At 41.2% G+C, this 25,169-nt stretch overlaps 2 protein-coding genes across 3 annotated transcripts in view; one reads left to right on the top strand and one right to left on the bottom strand.

The window, feature by feature from the left end:
- Positions 1 to 25,169, top strand: part of CTNNA2 (catenin alpha 2) — a 609,640-nt gene that overhangs the window by 359,739 nt on the left and 224,732 nt on the right. The window lies entirely within an intron of this gene.
- Positions 11,115 to 13,129, bottom strand: LOC128478234 (leucine-rich repeat transmembrane neuronal protein 1-like). The gene has a single exon (XM_053458131.1). It carries the CDS (start codon positions 13,091 to 13,093, stop codon positions 11,525 to 11,527), a length of 1,569 nt encoding a protein of 522 aa, XP_053314106.1. The 5' UTR covers positions 13,094 to 13,129; the 3' UTR covers positions 11,115 to 11,524.

Genomic DNA, 25,169 nt, shown 5'->3' on the forward strand with positions numbered 1-25,169 from the left:
GGAGGGCAGAAAGCAGATATGTCCCGACAGAGGCCGATTACAGGCAGATACTGCAGGGTATGGGTAAGTAAAGGTGAAATAAGGGCGATGGAGTTCGGTAGTAGGCATCACCTTAAAATAGGTCATGAATGTTTAGACCCCATGTACCTCCAGACGGCGTCTATGAAATGGTACTGAATGTGACGACTGCAGAGAATATCAAAGGGCTCGCTGCTGTAATCATCCCAAAAATCAATAAAACAGATAATAGTTGTGTGATTTCCACAAAAGGCTCTTCCAGCCTAGAATGTCAGTTAACTGTAATTGTATCATACAATATTCTCACCATTATCCTTATTCCACCTAACAAACGAGCGCAGAGACCACTGCCGGCCGCTTAAAGGGAACCGGACGCTTTAACGCAACCTTTATCCCGATGATCATATTTAGGACTAATAATAAATATATCTCTAAAGAGTCCAAACCAAAAGACTTCACCCTAAGACCCTCACCCAGGTTATTTCTATACAACGCTATAAGAGACAATTGTCCTCGGAATTATTAAAAAACAAAAACAAAAAAAAGCTCACGAAAACGACAAACATCCTAAAAGTGTGAAAGAAGAGCTTCCTGTCGCTCGTGTGTCTGGCGGAGACCCGGTAGGAAGTGATTAACGCTAATCTCTAATTATTGCGAAAGATTGTAGCAAGTTTCTCGCACTGCAGTGTGGGCATCGATCCAACTTATTCTCCAAGTGGGTGTCAACTTTACAGCAGTGTTAGTAATTGGATATAATTGAATCTTTTTTAATTGCGAAGCAGGTATTATTTGCAGAATTTATAATGGAAAAAAAAACAAAACCCCGAGTTTATGGAAACGGCAACACAATAAGTATGGCTTTTGGTATGCGTAAGCTTATAAGTATGGTTTATTTAGAAGTAGAATCCGTATTAGCATTATTACTATGATTATTATTTTTTATTATTATTATTATTTTAATTATTATCATTATTTATAGAGTGGGTAGACCAAAAGTATTAGGGGTGTTCCGGATTTAACTACACACAGTAAGGATGGTCTTGAACTTCTTAACATTTCCATCTTTTGGGATAGGTCGAATCGTGGTAACATGCCTCCCAACAGTCCCGGCTTTCAAAGGGCAGTCCTGATTGTTGGACCCTGTCCAGCTCTGCCGGGTTATCTGCCTAACTATGGAGTTCAAGTGCTAGTTGCCGAGATCCTTTCGATCTCCTCTGACCGGCCCGGGAAGCTGTGGAATCGATGTACTTCTGTAATATTTTCTCGCCTTGCTCAGAGAAGCCGCGGATCCCTGTGAAGCGCTCTAATGCGAGAGCGGCCGCCTCTGCCTGGCTCCCAGCTCTGTTTTCCAAAAAGGTAACGTAGGGAAGCTGTGCTTTCTGACCATTACCCTGCGTGCGCAGAAGAAACACATCATTCAGACATAGCGGGACCCTCCGCGGCTTAATGATGATGGTCCTGACTGTTAGACTGTTACGATTCTGCGGCAATAAACTAAGAGATGCAGGAAGAGGTATCCTGCGAGCTTTAACTTCCAGCTAAAGGACTGTGACGAGCTATCGGGTCCTCTGATCTATGGGGCATTGCTAATGCTATAGACGCAGAGTTCCGGATGCTGCTTCATGTTCCTGTCCTGATTACCATGGGGACTCAATGACTTAGAGCGCCGGCTACAAGCTAAAGAGACAACCCCCTACAGAACAATGCATATTAAAGTACGCTGTGAGTAACTCAAACCCTCGGTGAGTACTTTAACATACATTATTTTTTTACATGAGCTAGAAGCTGCAGCTCTGCAGCTTTAGCAGCCCCCCTCCTCCATTGTCTGGCGATTCCTGCCTTGCTAGAAGCAGCCAACCAGTGGCGAGATCCTTTCTTCTGATACTAAAAAGATAACTTGTTGCGAATTAACTAAACCAGATCCCTTGGCAACAACGTTTACGGAATACAGCAAACCGCGTCCTTTAGCTCGTTTTGTTTCTCCTTCTTTTCTGAAATTCTGTTAAATTTTAACATTTTCCGCAAGTAAATCCGTAAGCGGCTCGCGTGCTTTGGAATCGACCTCTTTTTTTATATTTTAGAAACTGACAAGGACGCATTTTTAGAAACCGCTTCTGGCCTTGAGAAGATCTGTCCGCACCGACCAAGCAGACATTTTTTGTCTTATGTGCTCCTTTTTTTTGTTATTCCAAATGTTTGCTGTCGCTGATGAAACGTTTTCCGCCTCCAATTGTTGCCCAAAAAAGGACAGCACCTTCCGATTAATTTTCTCTACTTTCAATACTAATGGAATCCTTTTGTTAAATATATGAATTGATCAGGCATTTATGCTCTCATATATCTCATGCCCTCCATTTCTGTCCTTTATACATCAGTTCCATAGAAACATAGAATTTGATGACAATCGGCCCGTTTGGTCTGCCCTTTCCTTGCTCAGACCTTAATCAGTCATTGGTCTCGTCTTCGATTCAGGAGCCGTATGCCTATCCCATGCATGTTTAATACCCGCACTGTATTACCCTCTACCACTTCTGCTGGGAGGCTGTTCTAACTATCTACCACCTTCTCCGACCAGGAAAAAAAAGTCTATATTAATAACCCAGTGGTGGAGGCTAGAAAGCAAGTTTAGGTCATGGAAGGAACATAGAAAGGATCCATGCCTGCATGTATACCTTATTAAGTCTACCTGTAGATGTCTCTTGTGGCAGTGTACGGAACTGCAAGCAAAAGAGAAAGTTAAGCAGAAAATGAATTAGCAATTTTGACTTCTATGGACTTAAATGGACTCTGACGGCAGATTGGCCCAATTCGGCCCCCGTCTAGTCTGCCCGTTTTTCCTGCCTTGGGTTAAATGGAGGTGACTCGACACACAGAACGTCATCAAATGTGACTGAGCTGTTATCGAGTGTTGGAAGATATAGAAAAGAATAGAAAATGTACATTTTGTATTGAGACTCCGAGGCGAGGGACTCGTAATGCGTTGCTGGTCCCATCGCTGGTAATAAGGGTTAAATTTTTCTGACTTCTTTCCAACATTCAGCACCAATTAAATGATGCATTAAAATAAGTAAATGATGATATCCTTCTAACCAAAGTCCATGGAAAGCGCTATGGCTCACAACAATTAACCATTTAATTCCAATTTAATTCTTAATATCCAAGAAAATCCATTATTTTATAGATATATAAAATATATAAAAATTTATAATAAGATATATAATATTTCATCTGTTTATATTTTTATAATTTTTTTAATATATAAGAAGAGAACACAAACTCTCAGGTTTGGGGCCTTTTGGCCAATAGAACTTGTATACAGCAATCTACATTTCTTGGATAAAAAAAATTCACTCATTCACTCTAATTCACTGTCTTACACTCTCATTCACTCTAATTCACTGTCTTACACTCTCATTCACTCTTAGTTACGCTCTCACTCTCTCAGTTACTCTTATTTAGGTTCTCACACACTGTCTTTCCCTCGAAATTGGTTGCGTAATAATGAATGGACCAAAAACGAAACAAACATTTTGGCCCATCTGCATCACGCGGCTTTATGGCCCAGTTACAAGGGAGATCTCCCCAACTGGGCCAACTCTGTGGAGGCTGTGCTGAGCTGGGAGGACGGCGGCCACGGATTGGCTGGCTGGGGCTGCTGCCCTGGGTCAGGCCTATGGCAGCGCCGGGGGTAAATGCACCACTGCTTAACGCAAAGCGTTACCCTAGCGACTCGCTAATGGTGGAAACTAAGCTGTTGGAACGGCGGTTTCCATGGCAATGAGACCTTGTTAAGCGATATGAATTAAATCACCTGCATCGAAGCAGGAATTTAAGCTGTGAGTAGTGAGGAAACCGCCAACCGGGATCCTCAGATGCCATGAAATCAGAGTAGGATATGAAACAGTCGCTTCTAGACCGTGTGGCCTTGCAAATCTGCCCAGTCACCCTTAAACATTGGGAGTGGGGTAAATGATAAGGATTACTGTACCTTTACGTAGCCTTCTAAGGTTCACTCTTTTCAATCCTGTTTCTTAAGAGGCTAGAGCATATCAGCTACCACCAGAAGGGATAAGTTAATGGGGCGGAATAACAAAGTAAATCAGCACAAGATGACTATACCCCCCCCATGCAATGTGAGTATTTTTGAAGACGATGAGTGCAAAACGTATATGTATGTATCTATATGTATTATATATTTAGATATGTATGTGTGTGTATGTATGTATCTATATATATAATTAGCAATCATTTTGACATCTCCTGGGAACTTTTTTATTTGATAAATGCGATTTATCTTTTCTTTCACGCTTTGGGTGGAATTATCTTTACTAATCACTTCCATAGCAACCAAAATATAAAAATTACCTTCAGTTTAAGGAGGACATTCTGGCTCCTACAGAGAAAAACAGATCAACAACACGTCTGCGGAAAGTCATTAATTAAGAAATGTAATTATTTATCATTGCAAAAAAAAAAAAAATACAACAACCAGATATCTGCTCAGATACACATTTCAGAAAAAATACATATATTACCGATATATATATATATATATATATAAAAAATATATAAAAAATATAAAAAAAAATAATATATATATATATGTATATAAATATTTTTTTGTGGGGGGATTCTCGACTTGGGGGTAGTTAGAGGGGTGGCTGGGGTTTATTAAGAATTTTTATATAACGTTTTTTTAGCGGCACAAAACCAAGTATTAAACATAATGGAGAAGAGCGTTTTGAAAGGTTGGCATTGAGAAGGGTGCATTTTATTTGTTAATGGCTTATGTTGGGGCCTATTAACTAAAGATGTAGCTGCGATTTCACAGATCCAGCCGAGGTCCAGCTTGACCCCTTTTGTGTGCAACTGTTCCTACATCCCAACAGTCCTGATTTTCACGTGACAGTCCTATTTTTTCAGGCACTGTCGCTCTCTCCTGGGTGGCTGCCCCACTATGACACTTCTGTTAGCAGTGGATGTAATGGGTTAATTTTGGAAGATCCTCTGGCCTTCCTTGACTGGCTCGAGGGGCTGTAAAGTCTTTGGAGGTCCACTGCAGCTCCCAAAGTGGGCGGGAGGGGGAGTGCCCATGCCTACAGACACACCCACTTCTGGCTGCAGTCCCTGCCTCATCATCCCCCTCCCCCAACATGGGTGTCCCGAACACACAAATTAATCTACCTGTCATCATGTCAGAAGATTCCATAAAACTGTACTCATCCATCTGGCACACAAAGGGTTAATACATTATGCCACAGGGGCCCCTGCGACGTGTTTCAAATCATAGGAAGTATTTTCTAATAATCATTAGGAGGGTTAAGAATTTGCAAGATGCATTCGGAGTCCGTTAAAGACATCAAAAGACGCAGAAATCTTCGCGAGCGAAGTATGTTTGAGTTTCCGAGGCGCTGGATAAGTGGCCGAAGCGGATTAGCCGTTTCTCTCACTATTCACCGTGCAAAAGCCTTTGACTCAGATAATTGAGAATCAGTCATTTAAATCACTCACCTCGTTATTTTCATTCCTTCACGTAATGACCGAGAGCTGTTCTGATTCCGAACAGAAGAAGTGACATCAAATTAAGGTAACTCATAAAGTCTGTCCGTTTACTCCAAAGAAAAAAAAAGTTTGTTTCCCGCTGGCGTAACCAACCCGAACGATCCGGAACGTACCCCGATCGCAGCTGGGAGAATATTCTACGCGTCTTGTATCGTTTCTGAGGCGTGTCGCTGACAAACTCTGTTGCGCTGTACACATTAAGTATGGGAAAAGACACGTATGCAGTTGGAGGATGGAGATCTCACCCTCTGAGCTTGCCATCTAGTTTTATGGCACGTTCATACAAAGCTAAGGCAAGGATGGTGGGCTTATGGGGACCCCGCAGCCCTGCAGTTGGATCATCCATGCATACCATCAGCTAACAATGGAATCTGGATACTGTATCCTATAAAGTGCTTTCTTAACAATCAGAGTAGATGGGAGACAAGGTAGCCTTCCATCTATCCATAAGTTTCCAAAAGCATTGACGACCCAGGAAGGGCAAGCAGAAGAGGACAGACTTATGTGGAAATTACCAGGGGCAGATCACCTTGCTATATATAAAAATGTATGAAATTACTTATATTTATAATGTAATCAAAGTTCCAACGTAATGTTCTTAATATTTTAATAAACCAAGTCATAAGCCAGCCACCCAGTAACAGTTTGGCGATGTTCGACTTGGCTAATCATTAATGCGGATGAATTACCAAGGTGGCTGCTGCCGGTTGACCCATAAATTCCTTTAAATATGGGATGAATGTTTTATTTTAGAAAAGAAGGATATACAGGGATGTAACAGGTTAAAAAGGACAGGGTTAGTTATAGCTCGCTGATCCTGGGAGAAATCAGAAGCCATGTTGGAGTCAAGAAAGAATGAGATACAGTTGATAATCACTTCAATGTGGTGTTTGTTTGGCTTCTTCTGGACCAACATCAGGGTGGAACTTGTGTATTTTGTCAACCTAAATAATCTGAGAACCAATGGCAGGTTGGGGTAACTTGGGGCCCTGTAGAATTGGACAGTTCTATCGGGACCACAGATGAACTCTTGAGGAACCTCTTGTTAGAGTTAAGTTGGTTGGAGACCTGTCTTGGTTGGAGACCTGTCTTGGTTGGAGACCTGTCTTGGTTGGAGACCTGTACTCATCATGGCCTTAAGCTTCTTAATAAACACTGAATCCGCTGAGCTGTATCTCTGACGCCCGGCCAAGCTGCACTCAGACTGTCCTCTGCTTTGTCTACCTAACAAGCGACGTTAATTAAATTGGGCAGCGATAAGATGTGACATGTCTGCGAGATGGAGTGAAAGGCCAGTGAAGAGGTGGTGTCTTGCGCAAGCAGCAGACATGTTCATTTATGCAGAAGTATAGCGGCGTTTTTATTACTGCTGCAAAATGAATATTATAGACGGGATAATTGGACTTTGTAGCATAATACTGTAAACCAGAGAAAGACAGGAGGGAGTCGGGTTATGTGGGGTGAAGATCAAAAAAAAAAAAAAAAGTTTACTGTAAATGGGAATTTAACCCGAAAATTTGGATATGTAACAGGTTCGCCAAAGCATCACACCTACCTAATATCATACCTACATTAGGGCCGGCTGTACATATTGGGAGTTGCAGTCAGGGCAGGACTGGCGATGACGGGGTGGTCCTGTCACTTTAAGGGCAGTGGCTGCACGATGACATAAGTGCCGGGCCGGCGGTTACATACATGCAAGCTAAGATTCCGTGTTCATGTGGCGCGAGGACGGCCATAGCCAGCCGCTGGCCACTGGAGCAGAAGACCGGACCGGGCTACATGCCAGAAACAAGGTGGTCACAGGGGCCCTATATTAATTAAAGATCAGATTGGCTTCCGCAGAAGAAGTTGACCCTCTTATTACCCCTCGGCACAGAGATAGGTATCAGTATTTAAAGATTGCCCTCTTCGCAATATTATCTGCCCATCGCGCATGTTACATCCGGGAATTCCGGTAACGTTCTGAAAAAAGAATATTTATTAACGTACTTTGTAACTACTTTGATAAAATAGTGGTCCCCGTTATGGCCTGCCTTTTCACGCCGCTATTTGAAGCAGCCAATCGGTGGCAGGATAGCCCTCCCGCTGAAACAAATGGAGTTGCTTTCTATTGGACCTGGTATTGACCTAAACCCCCACCCAGAACACTTGCCGAGCTGGCTGGCGGCAGGTATATCAATTGATAGAAGATGTGTTCAGTTGAGCTCACCTTCTACATGGCAAATAATGGGATGGGGGGGCAATTCTAAACGGGGGAACCACAAAAAACTTAAAAGGGACCGCTCAGTTGTCATACCCATCAAAGTGTATTAATGAATATATATGAATAGAATGTTTCATGAGGAAAATGGAACAACAGAAGTTATCTTTAAATCAGCACAGTGCTAAAACCAGAGCAATCACCATGACAACCAATGACACATTCCTGCTAACTGGGCCAATTTCTGCCGCCCTAAAAACTGTTTAACCATAACATTTTCATATTGTTTCTACAATGACTATATATATCTATATATGTATATATATATATATATATATATATATATATATACACACACATATATAACAGTATATATATATATATATATATATATATATATATATATATATATATATATATAAATACCGTATATATAATGAGGAAGTATATATAATGAGGAAGCCGGAACAACAGATAAAACTAAAAATATGTCCGTTGACAAAAAATAGCATTGGTTTCCAAGGGACTTTTAGGCCTTAATAAATCCCATTTCTCAGCTGGAGTTTTTCACCTGAAATATCACGAGAAATAACCCCCCCCTTTACACCGCTGTAAATCAGATTACGAGCCACAATCCCAACGGCGTCACTTATCAGAGATTTCCAGCACTAAACCAGATTTCTCAAACTCACAATATCACATCGATTTCACGAAACCGTCTACAATGGGCTTTTTTTAAAAAAAAAATAAAAAATAATAATAAAAAAAAAATTTGGGAAAGCGTTATTAACACTTCAAGCGCTGGTGCAGCAACCAGTACATTGCCTTTCTCCATTTTCCTACAATAAATACCCCTAAAATACTTAAACACATGGATAACAGTATTCTTAACCCTTAAAACCCTGCCTGACTTCAAAGAGGTAAACACCTGCTAACAATAGGTTCATATCATATTTATATTATAATAATAAGTATTTATAATATAATTATCGTATAATTAACAACCTTTTCAATTCAATTCAATTTTCAGGTGAAGACACTATTATTAACTTTTAAAGAATCGGTTCCATAAATGAATGATTCTGGGGTCGAAAAGGTTAACTGAAACATTCAAGAAGCCTTTTCATTCTAGTTTTCGTACCGAGGCAAAACCGAGGAGAAATCAAAGCTCCTTACTGCAGATGGCACTGCACCCTTAACAATCCTGCTTGTTTACTTCCTTTGTAACAAATGTCACGACTTTAAACTTTCTTTTATGTCAGATAAAAAAAGGAAAAGGTTAGAAAGACATTTCCCAAACCTAATAAACCCACACAGGATCCTCACTGCAATAGTGATATTTTTATGCAAAATCATATATTTCTATTTATAAATATTTGCTACATACAGAGCTTAAAGATTAGAAAATGAAAATTATTATAAATTATTATTTTTTTCCCTAATTAATAACGTATGAATGTTGCTGATATGTGGAAAAGTCAGATTTTCTAAAAAAAAAAAAATAAAATAATAATAATAAAAAAATTATAATTGTTATCATAGAACCTCCAATTTCACCTTGTAAATTCAGCTCCTAAAACCATCAAAAATTCAATTTTCACGGAACATTACTTATTCATTATTTTAAATTGAAATTTAGACAATTTTGAAACGTGGTATTTTGGTTCCAAAAGACAAATGAAATCCGCGGAATGGGAGCAAGTGAAAAATATGTAGTATTGGGTGGGTGCCTTACTGCGTCTTGAGATAAATTTCCCTTTTTTCTGGCAAAAACATCTTATAAGCAGATTAAAACAAAAATCTGTGTTCCGATGTATTAATATGGGTTAAAAGAAGACAAAACCCCTTTAATTGTACCAACCTCATATGTGGCACAAATGGCCATCCCTACGTAAATTAACCCCTTCCCTCCCGGACACCTGCAACAGATTGTGCTGCAATCTCTGCGAGACACCAAAAAAGCCCGGTTTACATGTTGCGTTGGTTAAATCCGAAACATTATTGTTACTGAGTCTTCACAGTCTTCTGTTGCTGACTACCTATAGCAATCAGTTCATCATCGCGTATCTCGCATTGGTACTTTATTCAGTTGCCATAGAAACGCAGAAATTAACAGAACCACTTTGTTATCCCTTGGGTTTACTTATTTAACATCTGACTCTGCTAGAATATCTATCAGGGTGCGATCCCCGAAGGATTTGTGTTAATCTCGATGTGATCGACACCGTCACATCTTAAAGATCCCATATCCTTTACCGTAAACAGAGGATGGGGGGGGTCTCTTGGCCATGGAAGTTACCCCGACAGTGGCTGCCAAAATAAAAGGCATTTCTAGAAAAAAAAAGTATAAAGAGACTTTTGCACTTCATTAAAATGCTGATTGATGTAGATTACAACATCTATGTTAACCCTCTGTTAGCCAGCTATTAAATTCTGTCTCATGGGGGGGTGTAAAGCCAGTCTGATTGGCTGAGCATGACAAGGGTTAAAGTCCGACCACAACAGTGGGTCGCCATTAACCATGTCAGTAACAGACAGAAAAAATCCAACATTCCATTCAAACAATAATAATAATAATAATAAATCAGCCGGGCAACTGAACAAGATTAACCGAAGATGTCCTTTTTTTTTTCCGTGTACCTGACTGCAGTCCTAGCGATTTAAAACCTTTTCTTTGTAGCTGTCGGGTTCTCTAGAGCTTCTCTATAGTAACCAGATGTGGATTCTGATCAATGCCTGCTTCAGGGATCTTGCAGAATTCTATTTAAGACACTTGAAAAACGCAGGGCTTTTCACTCTGAAAATTGGATTTCGGTTTTCTTTTAATCAAAACCTTATTGGTCTCGTAACCCCGGCGCTTTCGAACCGAGCTCCATTCTACCTAAACACAGACCGCAATATATATATATATATATATATATATATATACATATATATATAAATCTGAATGGTACATATATCCTTAGCTGTTCCTTTTTTCATCAACAGGGTCTATACATGATCAGATGGACAATTTAACCATATGTTAACCATATGTAACAACTCAACAGGTGATAAAAAAAATACCCCATATGTTTGAAATGCCCCACACCACGCTGCATGTCACTCAGCCATCCGGACCTAATAGAGAAGGACCATATGTGCATCTTAAACAATTCAGCAGCCCCCCCCCACCCGCTACACAGAAGATATAATGCGGTTTATTGCAGCGTGTGCTATTCAGTGCTATCAGCCATTGATCCATACATTGCTAATTCAAGGCAGGACGGATTTAAAGGAGAAACGGTTTACAGGCGCTCTGTCGTTCACGTAGGGAGCTCCACTCTGCAAATATTGTAAATGCTATTTTATTTTAAACATGGTAGTTTACAAAAAAATCAATAAGTGGTACCTTTTGTATTTTTTTTTTTATATTATGTTTTTAACACTTTCAGGTTCCTGAATATAGACAGATCTCCATATCATATGAATATTCTTTTTTATTTGTTTCATCTTTTTTTTTTTTTAATGGTTGACTGTCCTGAAGTTTTTAAGACACAATAAAGCTAACACATCGAAAGTCTTGTCAAACATATCCTGCATCCATCATATCAGTCAAAATGTGAATCAGGAAAGAAAAAAAAAGCACAATATATCCCATTAGCCTGTCCATCTGGCATGATTTCGTGTTTTTTTTTTGTTTTCTTCTTTTTTTTTTTTTGGTTGTACAATGTTTTAATTCCACATGGAAAAGAGATGAGATCACACCTCGCACTCCCTCGCCGGCTGCTGGTGGCACGAACAAGAACCGTATTCATTAATGATAACCAGTGCTCCTTCGATGTGGTTGGGTTTGTAGTCGACGTAATATTCTTGCGCAGACATAGCTGCCATTTGATGCATGGCCTGCTTCTGTTTTTGCTTTCTACGTTGTGTTACAAAGCACTGCCTTAGTTGTCTGAGGCTAGCAGGAAAGCACTTCCATGAGACGTACAACATCAAAACCACAATGAGAAAGGAGAAGATTAGCGCCATGGTCCCTGTGACTACCTTGTGTATCTGAACAGTGTTCTCTGGGTATTCACTGGCTATAGTGGCAGTGAAGCCACTTGTTGTTCTATCCCCTTCTGTATCCTGAACGTCATACGTGGCTGTAGATGTTGGGCTGTCGTTGGCGTTTCTGTCACTGTTGTTTAGTGCAGTAGACATTGCATTGAGACCAGTTGGGTCCACTGGATCTTCACATAAGTGGAAAGCATAGACAGCATCTAGAACGTCCTCACCTTGGGCGTACTCAGGTGTGGCACACAGCATGTTGCCATCGTATCGACCTTTGAAGTTACTGAGCCAGGAGGCCAAGGCGCAAACGTTACGTCCGCAATCCCAGTTGTTCCCGGCCAGGGTGATGCTGGTGAGAGACTTCCAAGAGTTTAAGATTCTAGAATCGACGTAGGTGAGACGATTGGAATCGAGCTGCAGCGATTCCAGGTGAGGTACGCTTTCAAAGACGTGAGGTTCGATGTATTCAATCTCATTGCCCGAGAGGTCCATCTTCTCTAGTTTCCACACCCAGTCCAAGGAGTTAACAACTATAGTGACTTTATTCCTCTTCATAAATAGGGAGTGTAAGGAGAGAAGCCGGGGAAAATGAGCTAGGTTCACCTTTACCAAGTCATTGTGCTCAAGGTGGAGCTCGGTAAGCTTGAACAAACCAGCGAAAGAGTTGCGAGCGAGGCTTTTCAACTGATTGTAACCCAAGTCCAAAAACTTCAGGCTGCGACAGTCCTGAAAGATTCTTACTGGCACAAACTTGATGGCGTTGTAACGCATATGCAAAGTCGTCAGCTTGCGTAGACCATGAAAAAGATCCGGTTCCAAAGACTGTAGGTTATTGTTTGATAAATCCACACTGCGCAAGTTTGGCATGGGTCGAAAAGTGGTGTTGGCCAGATGTTCTATTTTGTTGGAGCTCAGAGTGAGTTCCTTAACTCTACGTAGTTTTTGAAAGGCATTCCCCTCCACTGAGTTGATGTGATTGTGATCCAGATAAAGCCACGTGAGGTGAATTAACCCGGTGAACTGTCCATCTTGTAGCTCTGTGAGGCCGTTGTACCGCAGAGACAAGCCCATGACCCCCGAGACGTTCTGAGGGAGATCCGTAAAATTCTGCGCTTCACAGTACAAAAACCTACCCTCGCAACGGCACAGCCTCAGACACCCACCGTTCACGAGTGGAAGCATCTTAACAAATATACCCAGCGTGCACAATATTAACCCTGGGGGCTTCCTCAGAATCCAGTTTAAGCCGATACCAATGAGAAGGAAATCCATTAGCAAGAATGTTTCCAAATTTTCTCGAGAATGTCCATTGAATCCTGTTTGGGGTTTTTTTTTTGGGGGGGGGGGGCAAACACTACATCATATTTTAATGAGAATACATAGGATCGAGACAAGGGGTGTGTGGGGGGGGGGGACAGACTTCACAACATGCAGGTTCTCGGCAGCATTAAAGTTGACGGAAATCGGAAGGTACGAGGATGGCGATTTTGTTCATGGTAAACGGTGCAGGGAAAAAAAAAAAAAAAAAAAAAAAGAAGGGGGGAGATAGAAACGAAATATTTCTTCATGAAAGAATCGGATTAAAAAAGTGTCTTACCCACCCTTTTCCATAGAGTGACAACCTCCATTCAGCCGCTTCCTTTGTGTTTTGGCTAATTATATGCAGGGCTAAAAAAGACCCCTCTGTGTTACAAATTCACTGCCTTTCACTCAGTGTCTTTCAGCTTTACAATGTCCCACTTTGCTTCTTCTCAATGAACCAAAAAAGACTCGGGGTGGTGGTGGTGGGGGGGGACGCGTACGACGGGGGGTCTCGTTACCTTTTTTTTTTTTTTTTTTAGCTGACTTGTAGGACCTTTTTAGCTCCACAACTAGCAGCTCGATGTTGTCCCTTCCAGCCCGTCCTTTTTCTCTGCAGTTAATATCGTGACGCTCTGGGTGAGAAGAGAGAGAGAGCGAGCGAGGAGAGCAAAAAAAGGAAAAAGGAAAAAAAAATCCTCCAAACTCTTTCCTAATCGGCTCCTCGGAATCCGGCTGTTTGTTTAAATGTCCATCGTTTCCGACGACCCACAAAAAAAAAAAAAATAATAATAATAAAAAATCCACAGATTCTATAGAGACGCGTAAAAGCTGGTCACTTTAGGAGAGATGAATTCCCGATTCATTTTTTTTTTCCTCCCCTCCGCCAGTTGTTTTCCCCCGGTTAGCCGACGCTGAAAGCAGAGGGAGAATGAGACAGCGAAGGCTTCTTCTCGTTCGGCTGAGGCAGTATGTTACTGCACGCAGGGCACCCTGAGCTCATAGAGTGTCGTAAGCTGATCAGGACTCTACGGCTGCATCGACAGTCTCAGACATGGGCAGATTGAAAGGGGTGGGCACAAAACCAACATTTTTAGTGAACCACTAAAGTAATATATGTTCATTGCTGATGAAATGGAAAAGACTCTGAGCTTTCCCTGCTCACTGCCCAAAAACACCGGCAGCGTTAAGATCGCCGAAAGGAAGGAGCTGTAGTTTTAAAAAAAAAACTAGCATGTGCATGCATACGCATGTGTACATATTACATAGGTGCATATGTGTTTCTGTTTATGATATATGGGGTTGCTGTTTGTATATTAGCTGTTAACTCTTTGTGTGCCTTGATTTTTGAAATGCTTGTTAGAGAGGAAAAGAATATTGCATGCTTTTATTAGATACTAATCAATCCATCAAATGTGTATATATTGTGTTATATATATATATATATATAAATTATGTGATATATATATATATATATTATATATATATATATATATATTATATATATATATATATATATATATATGTGTGTGATGTGATATATGTATGTATAGAAATGAAAATGTATATGTATAAATATATATACTATATATATATTTTTATGTGTGTGTGTATATATATATGTGTGTGATGTGATATATGTATGTATAGAAATGAAAATGTATATGTATAAATATATATACTATATATATATTTTTATGTGTGTGTGTATATATATATATGTAATGTATGCATGAATATATTAATAATGATATAGAATAATGAGAACACCTTTAGTCTACAGTTTATTATCGCTATTATGCATGTCCTATTGTATAGCAATTTAGAGAGATAATTCTTTAATTAGCCTTTAGCATGTTTCCGGTATATGATGACACCGGTTGTTGCCATAGGAATGATATTTTAGCTGGAAAAGGGGTGTTTTAGACAATATTTCTTGTGTTTTTTTTTTGGTTTAGTTTGTCATTCTGCACCTGTATTCATGGTGAATATTTTTAACTCTTACATGCCAAAGAAGCACCTCCATCCCCAACGCCTGTTTAAACTACATTAAAGCCGGCTGGGCTTAGTTAGCAGGTCTTTTTTCTTCTTCTTCTTCTTCTTGGTTTTCTTATTAACCTGGATTATCTTGATGATTATTTAATTATATTCTAAAAATAATAAAAAAAAAAAAGAAAAAGGGGTTCTGGTGGCGATGAGTTATAGCACCTGTGTAAATCTCGCCTGCTCGGAAGGTGCTGTCCAACACTATCGACAATGGAAATGTTGGCAAAGCTTTTCAATTAAAGAATATCTTGGGAGATTGCTGATACAATCAGAATTCCGCGTTCCGTGCTTTCTCGGTGGAGACGCAGTACGGAGGTGGAGAGGGCTCTGGCTCTTTAACTCTCTCTTTTTTTTTTTAAGAGACATCACCCATTGCTCAATGTCCATGTTTATTTTTCCCTGCATGGAGTCCTCTTTTTTTTCTTCTTTTCTTCTTTCTTCTCCCCCGTTCTCCATGGCGAGCACTGCGGTATTCTACACGGCTGCGTGACAGAGATTTAACACGCGGCTCGCTCGCCAAGCAGTCAGATGCTCGCAGCGACTGAGTCCGCACCTTCAAGATGTGCTCCATGATGAAGCAGGCGTCTTGCCGGGAAGGACGCCCCGGCACATAGCAACAAGATCAAAGCTGCTCGTCCGTCTATCCGTCACGCCTAGACACACAGACACGCACAGAGCACACATGAGCCGAGACGTGGTTAAGGACACACGCAAACCTTAGAACCCTAACGAAGAGGCACGCAGACAAACGGGGACTTCCTAAGAGATATTAAAAGGAGAATAACAGAGGGAGCGCGGCTCGGCGGGCAGGCACACGTGTGTGTACATCCGTGCTCGTGTTTATGAATGCGTCCTCTGGCTCGTCCAATAGAATCGCTTGATTTGCAGTTCTCGCCGTAGCTGCGATGTCCTCTTAATCCCCCCTCTGTGGCTGGGGTGGGGTGTGGGGGGGTTTGGATGGATTTATTGTGTGCGGATCCCTCGAGTGATGAAAGGGTTAGTGAAAGCATGGCTTGTACAGCAAGAAACCCCACGCGCTGTCTGCATGGGGGATTTCACGGTGTGGGGGCCGGATGGTTGAGTACCCTCTCAGCATTTTTTTTTTTAAGATAGTTTAGAAACAGGTTTCAAACCACAGGGTTTTTTTTTTTAGGGTAATCAGAATGCCGCAGCTGGTACTTTTGTGCCAACTGGCTTTGGAAGTTAAAGAGTTAAAACGTGAAAACGGAACCCAACCAGCGCTCAAGGGGTTAAGGCCAGTTTCATTCATCGAGAGTAAAACCGGCTTTAAAAAAATAAATTGGTGGTTTGGTTGCACGGTAACAAATTCTTTTGGAAGCAGAATATTTTCAATTGTTTGCTAGTACCAGTGTCAAAGTATTGATCCAGAGCCGCCGTTATCGAGAACTGGAGCGACGCTTGCCGTAGGTATACATTATGATGAGTAGATCGAGTTTATTCATAATTCAGATTTCTGGTTATCTGGTGATCAGTTATGTCGTATAAGGGAAATGCGTCCAATGAGATTTCATCGTTGGCGCGCCGGAGACGTTACATTGTATTGTAAGGAATTCGGTATGAATCTGCGCCAGGGAAGGAGGGAAAGGAGAGAAGAAACGAAAAGTGAAGAAGAGGAGAAACAGCTGCTGGCAGCACCTATGAGCAGTTCTCAAGTGCCCCGGAAAGAAAAATGCAACAATGGTAAATAATGGAGTGAGCGCTCACGAGTTCTCCATATTGGCGCTCACTCCATTATACACCATGGTTACATTGTAACCTACTTCTCATCCTTTTAAAGACTAACTGGGGTTAGCCCCACCCCATGTCCAGCAAGCCCCTCCTTTGATTGTAGCCACGCCCCCAGGACATAATGATTAAATTATACGAGGGAAATACAGCCATCGATAGGCCATAGCGGCACGTTAATAAAAACTTTAATAAACCCACCTCCCAGCCACACCTTTAGCCACACCCCCTGAACCAAACATGTCCCTCATTGGCCGTTTCAAAGTTGTAAATATACATTGCTTAATATATATATATAAATGTGCATGCACCAGCATTCGGAGCATAAATGTAAATTTTCACGCCTGGGTTTAGGACTAACCTTATCATTTTCAGACAAACTTTTAGAAACATTTTTACAGCATTCCCCCCCCCCACATACTAACAATGAGAGCCCAGAGATCCATAAGCCCAAAGCCTGTTCCATTCCGGCACGCACAGGGTTAACCCGCATAGCAGAGCACTTTTGACCCCCCCCATGTTAGTTTACCTTCTGAAGCGCCCGGGGTCTTGGCAGCCGCTAACAGCCGGGACCCTGCGCTGCCCCCCTGGCGCAATGGTAAGTTATTAACCCCCCCCTCGGCTATAACGACGTTGCTAGACGTCTAACGCGTTCATCGCAAAGCCTTTCCAGGCGCGTATTTATTTTTTAGAATTTGTTTTTTGCAAATTACTGTAAATTGTAATGATCACACGGAGAAATGCTGTAGATCTTTCAAGAGCAGAAGATGGATTTCAAATAAAAGCTGTTAGTGTCAAAAGAGAAATGGAAATACCTTTTCTGAAGGATGTTTTTGCATAATCCATCGCAATAAAAAGGCTATGATTTCCTTTCGATTTCAATTTTATTTTGTTACTCTGTTTAGATGTTTTTCTTTTTTTTTTTGGTTAAATGGGTTACATGTAGGGGGAAAACCCACTGGAAAAATAATTTTCTCCTTAAACATAACCCCCCCAGCGCTGTATACAGTAATATACCACCCCAGCGCTGTATACAGTAATATAACCCCCAGCACTGTATACAGTAATATAACCCCCAGCACTGTATACAGTAATATAACCCCCAGCGCTGTATACAGTAATATAACCCCCAGAGCTGTATACAGTAATATAACCCCCCAGCGCTGTATACAGTAATATAACCCCCCAGCGCTGTATACAGTAATATAACCCCCAGCGCTGTGTACAGTAATAACCCCCAGTGCTGTATACAGTAATATAACCCCCAGCGCTGTATACAGTAATATAACCCCCCAGCGCTGTATACAGTAATATAACCCCCCGCGCTGTATACAGTAATATAACCCCCCAGTGCTGTATACAGTAATATAACCCCCCAGAGCTGTATACAGTAATATAACCCCCCAGCGCTGTATACAGTAATATAACCCCCCGCGCTGTATACAGTAATATAACCCCCCAGAGCTGTATACAGTAATATAACCCCCCAGAGCTGTATACAGTAATGTCGCTTGGTGACAGAAACCTAGTTTTATCTCATTTTGTCCCAATAAACCCCCTTTATCTGCAGACCTGGAGCCGCCGTTGCTGTCAGTCGTGTGATATTTTGGGTGACTTTCCCGGCTCAAACACCACACTGAGCTGATGCTTTATGGCAATGCTAATGAAGTCTGTTCCTGCGTAGACTTTCATTAGTCAGAGAGTCTCTTTGGGTGACTAAAACTGAGTCATTCTGTTATTCCCCACAGGCAGTATGATAAGTAGTCTGGGTGTTTAGTAGACCGGGGATCAGATAACAGAGCGAGAATCATACAAACGGCTGATATGCAGCTGCATGAAAACATAATATTACGGGGAAAAACTAGAACTGTATTAAAAAAAACCAGCGCAATATTTTTATGATTTGTAGCTGATATTGGCGCTTTAATTCTATTTTAATTATCAGAGGAAGTTTCACAACTTAACTAACGAACTTAATTACCTTAACGAACTAAATTTATAGAAATGCCCGCTAGTTGAAACTAAGATCTGTGTTAAGAGGCGGCAGGACTGGTCTTACCGAATAAATGTCCTTCCTCACCCTTACAAAGGCTACGTCGACCAATCAACAGCAGCCAGTAGCTTAAAACCACATAGAGAGATAACGTAATGGGGAGGAATAATCATGCAGGTCATCAGAACAGGATGTTAAGGTGGCTGATCCCATTGTGTGTATTTCTAATACATTTATGTTATTTTTATATGTAAACCATTACATAGACATTTAGAGTTTAGTATTTTCGGAATATTGATAAATTTTCATGATAAATAAGTGGAAGAACGCGTGAGTAACTATAACAACGGGGGGGGGGGAATCATGAGGAACGGGAGACAAATTAGGTTTATTGAAATTACTAAGTACAGGCCAATAAATCCATGCGGATACGGGAGCCGCGCCGCGGCGACTTAGCAATCCGGTATGAAACATTAGGCACATATTCAATGGAAACCGAGACGGCGGGACTACTAACAAACGCCCAGACAACACCCGTGGCTTTCCCTTCATTGACTTCTGTAGCACGTTGTAGATCTCACGTGAGAAGCGCTCGTTCTTCTAGTATCCTCCTCAATTACCGCCGCCGACTAAAACTCATCACGACGGGCTGTTAGTCTAATGGAACTATTATCCAAGTGAGTAGGGCTCAACTAACCCAAGAACAATCTTATTAGACGCATCTACGCTGAGGGTGCTGCTACAATTTAACTCCCTCTACTTATTAAGCTTTAGAAAAGGCTCGGGGGGGGGGCTGCAAATTAGGCTGATGATTAGGAATCGCCGTGGGCGCAGGTATCCGCTGTTCTTAAAATTTTAATGCCGCAGAGCCCCGCTGTGTTTAACGATATTGTGGATAATGCGGATATAAGGGTAATAAATAACCAGTGGGCTCTATGGCGGAAGGTTGTGCGCTTGGGCAGAAAATTGGCCGTAATTAGGAATAGCATTTCTGGGGTTAAGGTTGGAGCAGTTGCCACGGAAACCAATGGTTCCACTGATTGCGGCAGAACTGCTATTTATAGGGTTAATTAGAGAATAGGCAGTTGTTTTATGCCGAGGACGTGCAGCTTGAACATTTTGTACTAACTTTCCAGCGTCTTGCTCAGGGGCACTCACCCATAATTTGGTGGCTGGTGTCCCAGCACCAGAGACCTTCTTCGGCTTTTCCAGCTCATCTACTGGCAGTCCCAATTAATAGGGCATTTGCCAGGGCGTAAGCCCGGTTGTCAAGACTGCTATCCAACTCAGGACCGCTAGGAGCTACATATGTGAAGGCAAGGCTTGAAGACCTTGCATGGAGTCGTGTAGGTCAACTTATTGAGGGTCACCTGCTACTGCTCTGTCACACCCTTAAATATATATAGACCTGGCCTGGATGGAGTGGTGGAAGAGGACTTTGAGGTCCACATGACATCATTCAGGAGATTTCTGCCTATCTTACATAGGAACGTCCTCCAACTACCTAGGAGCTCCATCTTACTCGGGACATCAATTGGTGGCACCAAACTGACTTGGATTATCCTGGTGAGATCCATTGACAATGAAAACCAGAAAATCCAGTTTTATCCCTTGGGGGAAAAAACGTTATCCACAAAAAGTCCAGTGATGCCCGACACGGTCGACTTTTTCTCTTTATACACGACTGTATGCCTAGATAACGGGATCTTGGGGAATAAAGCATTTTTTATGTATTATTATTCAGATATCATTCTATTATGACCACGCATATGTTAACCCTTATAAATCCTGACTTCATTGTTTTCTATCCAGTTTCACGGCCTTTATTGTCTTTAGAATACCGGATATTGGCTTTTCAGTCTTAACGGTTCTGCTAATCATGTCCAAGCTCTTATATTCTGACCGGTAACCGGAGAGAAATTGATTCCACGAGGTCGGAAGCGACTAGAATACAATAATTCACCCCAAGGTGTTCAGCTTTCATAACAGAATAATTCCTTAAGTTATTTACTATAAATTTGGCGATGTTAACCAGTTTGGTGCTTGATGCGTAGACAGAACCCCCTCGCCCCCCCCCGAATGACGGCACCGGAAGAATCTCTGTACCCATCTGTGCTGGGACTTTAATTTCCCTTTAGGCTTCAGATCGACTTAGATCACGATCTTCAAGGCTGTTTTTTTCTTTTCTTTTTTTCTTCTTAATTTCAAGAAGCAGAGGACCGTGAAAAAGCTTTTTAAGAGAAAAAGAACGTTTTGGGGGAAAAAAAAAGACAAAAAAAAATAGAAATTGATATTTTTGTGTGCAGGAAGATATTGGTTTCTATAGTGAATATCATTGTATATTATATTAAAGTTTGTTGTCTTATCCCCCATAGCAACCAATAGAAATGTTCAATCAACAGGTACATTTTTATTGGTTTCTATGGCGATAAGACCTCTTTTCATACTTTGCACCAGGATCACGTAACGTGCCACCGCGGTCCTTAGCCTCAACACAACGGCTGCCATCTGCTAAGTGGGGCGTCATGAATAATAAATATCAGCGTCGGTATCTTGGATCAGCAATTACTTTTAATTTTCTGCATATTGTTTCATTCTTAGACAAATCTGCTCCCAGAGACGTATTTTCAGGAGGGTTAGGTTCATACAGCGAGAGCAGAGATTGTGGAGAGGTTATTTAGGATTCGGCATAGAATCAATTACCGATGCCATCTGTGCCCAGAGCATGAAACCGGGCTGAAGGGTGATAGAGGAACAGAAGTGGAGACTTTTTTTTTTTTTTTTTGCATAATTGTGAGGTCGCTGTGAGGTCATACAGCCCAAAAGACACAAGTGGCGTTAGATTAGACATTAGTTTCGCTGTAATTAAGTTCCGGTCAAATAATATATATATATATTTTAAGCATAAATAATTTAACCTTTTGGGATGTAGAGAAAACTTTGCTCTTCTGTGCGTGTCTCCAGCTGCGATAATGTATTGAATCTGTTTAACCAGGAAAAGAAATACATTTAAAAAATTAGTTTTCCGGGTCCCATTTTTGTTAAATAACAAGGGAGTTGAATTGATTTCTCTCAAAATGGTTAATAACCCGCTAGTATGTTATTTAACACTAAGTTACTGTGAAAAAGGACGTGGGAGAAAAAGAACTAACAACGCAAGTAAACTAAACATATAAATATATAAATGTATATATTATATAGAATATAATTTAGCAAACAGAGCTCAAATGAGAAACCGGTGTAGTATATACGTGTTTTATGGGAATACCTGGGGACTCTCCGGATTTCGCCCGCTTCTCCGGGTCGCTGGATCGGTACTGCGGCGCTCCGCACTCCCCCACTGCTCGATATCTTTATTGGGGAGCATGCAGCACCATCCACCTACTAGTGAAGGTCTGACTACCTTACGTCATGTATTGGAGCAGAATGCTGGGGTATGATGTCATACTGTGACGTTCTGATTCAATACATTGTGAAGAGGCTACAAGGGAGCTTCGCTGGAGGTCTGTGCAGCTCCTGCGTAGTGATTGTCCTTCATAAAACGGGACAGATGTTAGGTATGATAGCATACATATTCCTTTATTGCAGGGAGAATGTTTTGAGTTAAGTTTATTTTTGGACGGTACAAGCTACATTTTTTTATACAACTGAAGTGACTGACAGCACGCCAAGGTTTAACGGAAGCCGCGTTACTCATCCCTGAAAGCATCCTGGGGGGGGGGGGGCAGCAGATTAAAGCGTGTATCGTTTTGTGCAGCACGTAATACATGGCCGGGGGTATTTGTGTTTGGACGGGCCGCACGGAGACACGTTTCATTCCTGGGTCTGAGCCGTTGGATGGCAGACTCCACGCCGTGCATCAGAAACCGATCACTCACACTAACCCCCTCCCCACTCCATTTCCCTGGGATGTGCAATGAACAAAATATGAGATTTATTCAATGGAGATTCCTTAGTGCAGAACCTTTTTTTTTTTTTCACGTGGCAGGCGACGTGCAGATTGCGGGTCCCACCTTTTATAAAACTGAACCTGATGAGCGACGAAAGGGTTTGTGCTTAGAGCTCAACAACAATACCCCAACATACTTCCCAATTGCCCTGTTTTTCATGGGACAGTCGCCCTCTTTGCTCCCTGAAGTTCAACTGCTCTATGGGTTGGTTGAAACCTTGACTTTTCTTTAACGATACACTTGAGTCACCTGCACTCAAGCAGGGATAACATACTGGTAGTGAAAGCACCAATTGGGGAGTCTTATATATGATCACAGCCGGGAGAATAGGCAGCTCCAGACTGAGTGACCCCGAGAATCTGCCCCTTCACGCCGAGATTGGGGCAAAAACCCTGGGACTCCGGGGCAGTGATGGAGGGCCGCCTGGTCTGAGGCCTGGTCCAGTGGCGGGGTCATTGACCACGTCTGGTTTCATGGGGAGGTCCATCATCTCACCGGCACCTGCCCCTCCAGCGATCCGTCAGAGGGGATTAAAACGGAGAGCATATCGGCTTTAATGGTAATAACGAAGCGAAGAATGTGCGTGAGAACATTCGCATTTATTCACACGCATCTACCTGACACATCCTATTAAGCATTGAAATTAGAGTTCATTGTGTTCTCATTAGTATAGCTTGATGGACTGCGATTCTGTTTAATCTGAAAACCTGTCTGTGTGTTTATTGTTTCTAAATCATTCTCGCCGATACATTATTCAGGGAAATGAGCGGCTCTTCACACTCTAGATAACGCCATCATTTCACAATAAGGTGACCTGTCACAAAAAAAAAAAGACAAAAAAACGTTTGTGTTAAAAATAATAAAGAAAAAAAAAAAAACCCTAAACATTAACCTATGGAATGTGAAGGTGGCGGCTGCGGGAATCATGATCGTTCGTGATTGTTGAGTTTGTGGTCAGGTGATTTAGGACATACCAGGAACAACTCAGGAAAGGGGTGGATCCGGGTCAGCAAGAGGCACAACTATACACGGATGGGTGGGAAAGAAGGAAGAGAGTAGGATGGAGCTTAATGCCTCTGACGCTAGATAGATGGATATACTGTATGAGAGAGAGATAGATAGATAGATAGATAGATAGATAGATAGATAGATAGATAGATAGATAGATATACTGTATGATAGGGAGGAAGATAATAGAGATATATATATATATAATATAGATAGATAAATAGATAGACATACTATATAATAGACAGAAATACTTTATGACAGGTAGATGGATAAATTGATAGACTGTATAATATATAGATAGACTTATGATAGATAGATATATTGTATGATGGAGAGATATAGATAGACGGATAGAAATGCTTTATGATAGGTAGATAGATGGATTGATAGATAGATAGATGGATAGATAGATAGATGGATAGATAGATAGATGGATGGATAGATAGATAAATGGATAGATAGACTGTATAATTAGTTGTATGATAAAGAGATATAGATAGATATACAGATAGAAATGTTGTATGATAGATGGATGGATAGATATACTATATGATAGATGGATAGATATATAGATAGATATCGATGGATGGATGGATAGATAGATTGTATGATAGAGAGATATAGATAGACGGATAGAAATGTATGATAGATAGATAGATATCGATGGATGGATAGATAGATAGATAGATAGATGCAGTGTACAGTGTTGAAGGTTTGTAGACCTGGGATTTTTGTATATATAATGCCGCATTTCTGTAGTTTTTATGGCTTGTGACAGTTTTTATGTGGGATGAAACAATATGTACCAAAAGCGTAGCATGAAAAGTGTTTATAGGATGTTGTAAAATCTCAAGTGGAACGCTCATAACTTTACTGTATTTTACGAAACCAAATCAGACAGAATTGTGGACAGGCTTGTTAGAGGCATGTAAAAAAATGAAGTGTATTCCTGGCCCCCCCTAAATGATGCATTCTACGTAGACTTGTGCATTCAGATTCGTACGAATTGCAAATTTACAGAATTTTGGTAAATTCAGCGATTCGTATGAAGCCCACGAAAGCGAGGCCAGACTCCCATCGGATGAAAATGAAGCAAAAAGCTCAGAATTTTCGTCAGATGTTCGTGGGTCCACATTCACTCAGACCTCTAACACTCTCACTCACACTGTCATTCTCCTTCACTCTCTCTCTCACGCTCTCATTCTCCTTCACTCTCTCACGCTCTCATTCTCTTTCTCACGATCACATTCTCCTTCACACTCTCTCTCACGCTCTCATTCTCCTTCACTCTCTCTCTCTCTCT

Source organism: Spea bombifrons, chromosome 1 (assembly GCF_027358695.1).
Source record: "Spea bombifrons isolate aSpeBom1 chromosome 1, aSpeBom1.2.pri, whole genome shotgun sequence".
Taxonomy (NCBI): domain Eukaryota; kingdom Metazoa; phylum Chordata; class Amphibia; order Anura; family Pelobatidae; genus Spea; species Spea bombifrons.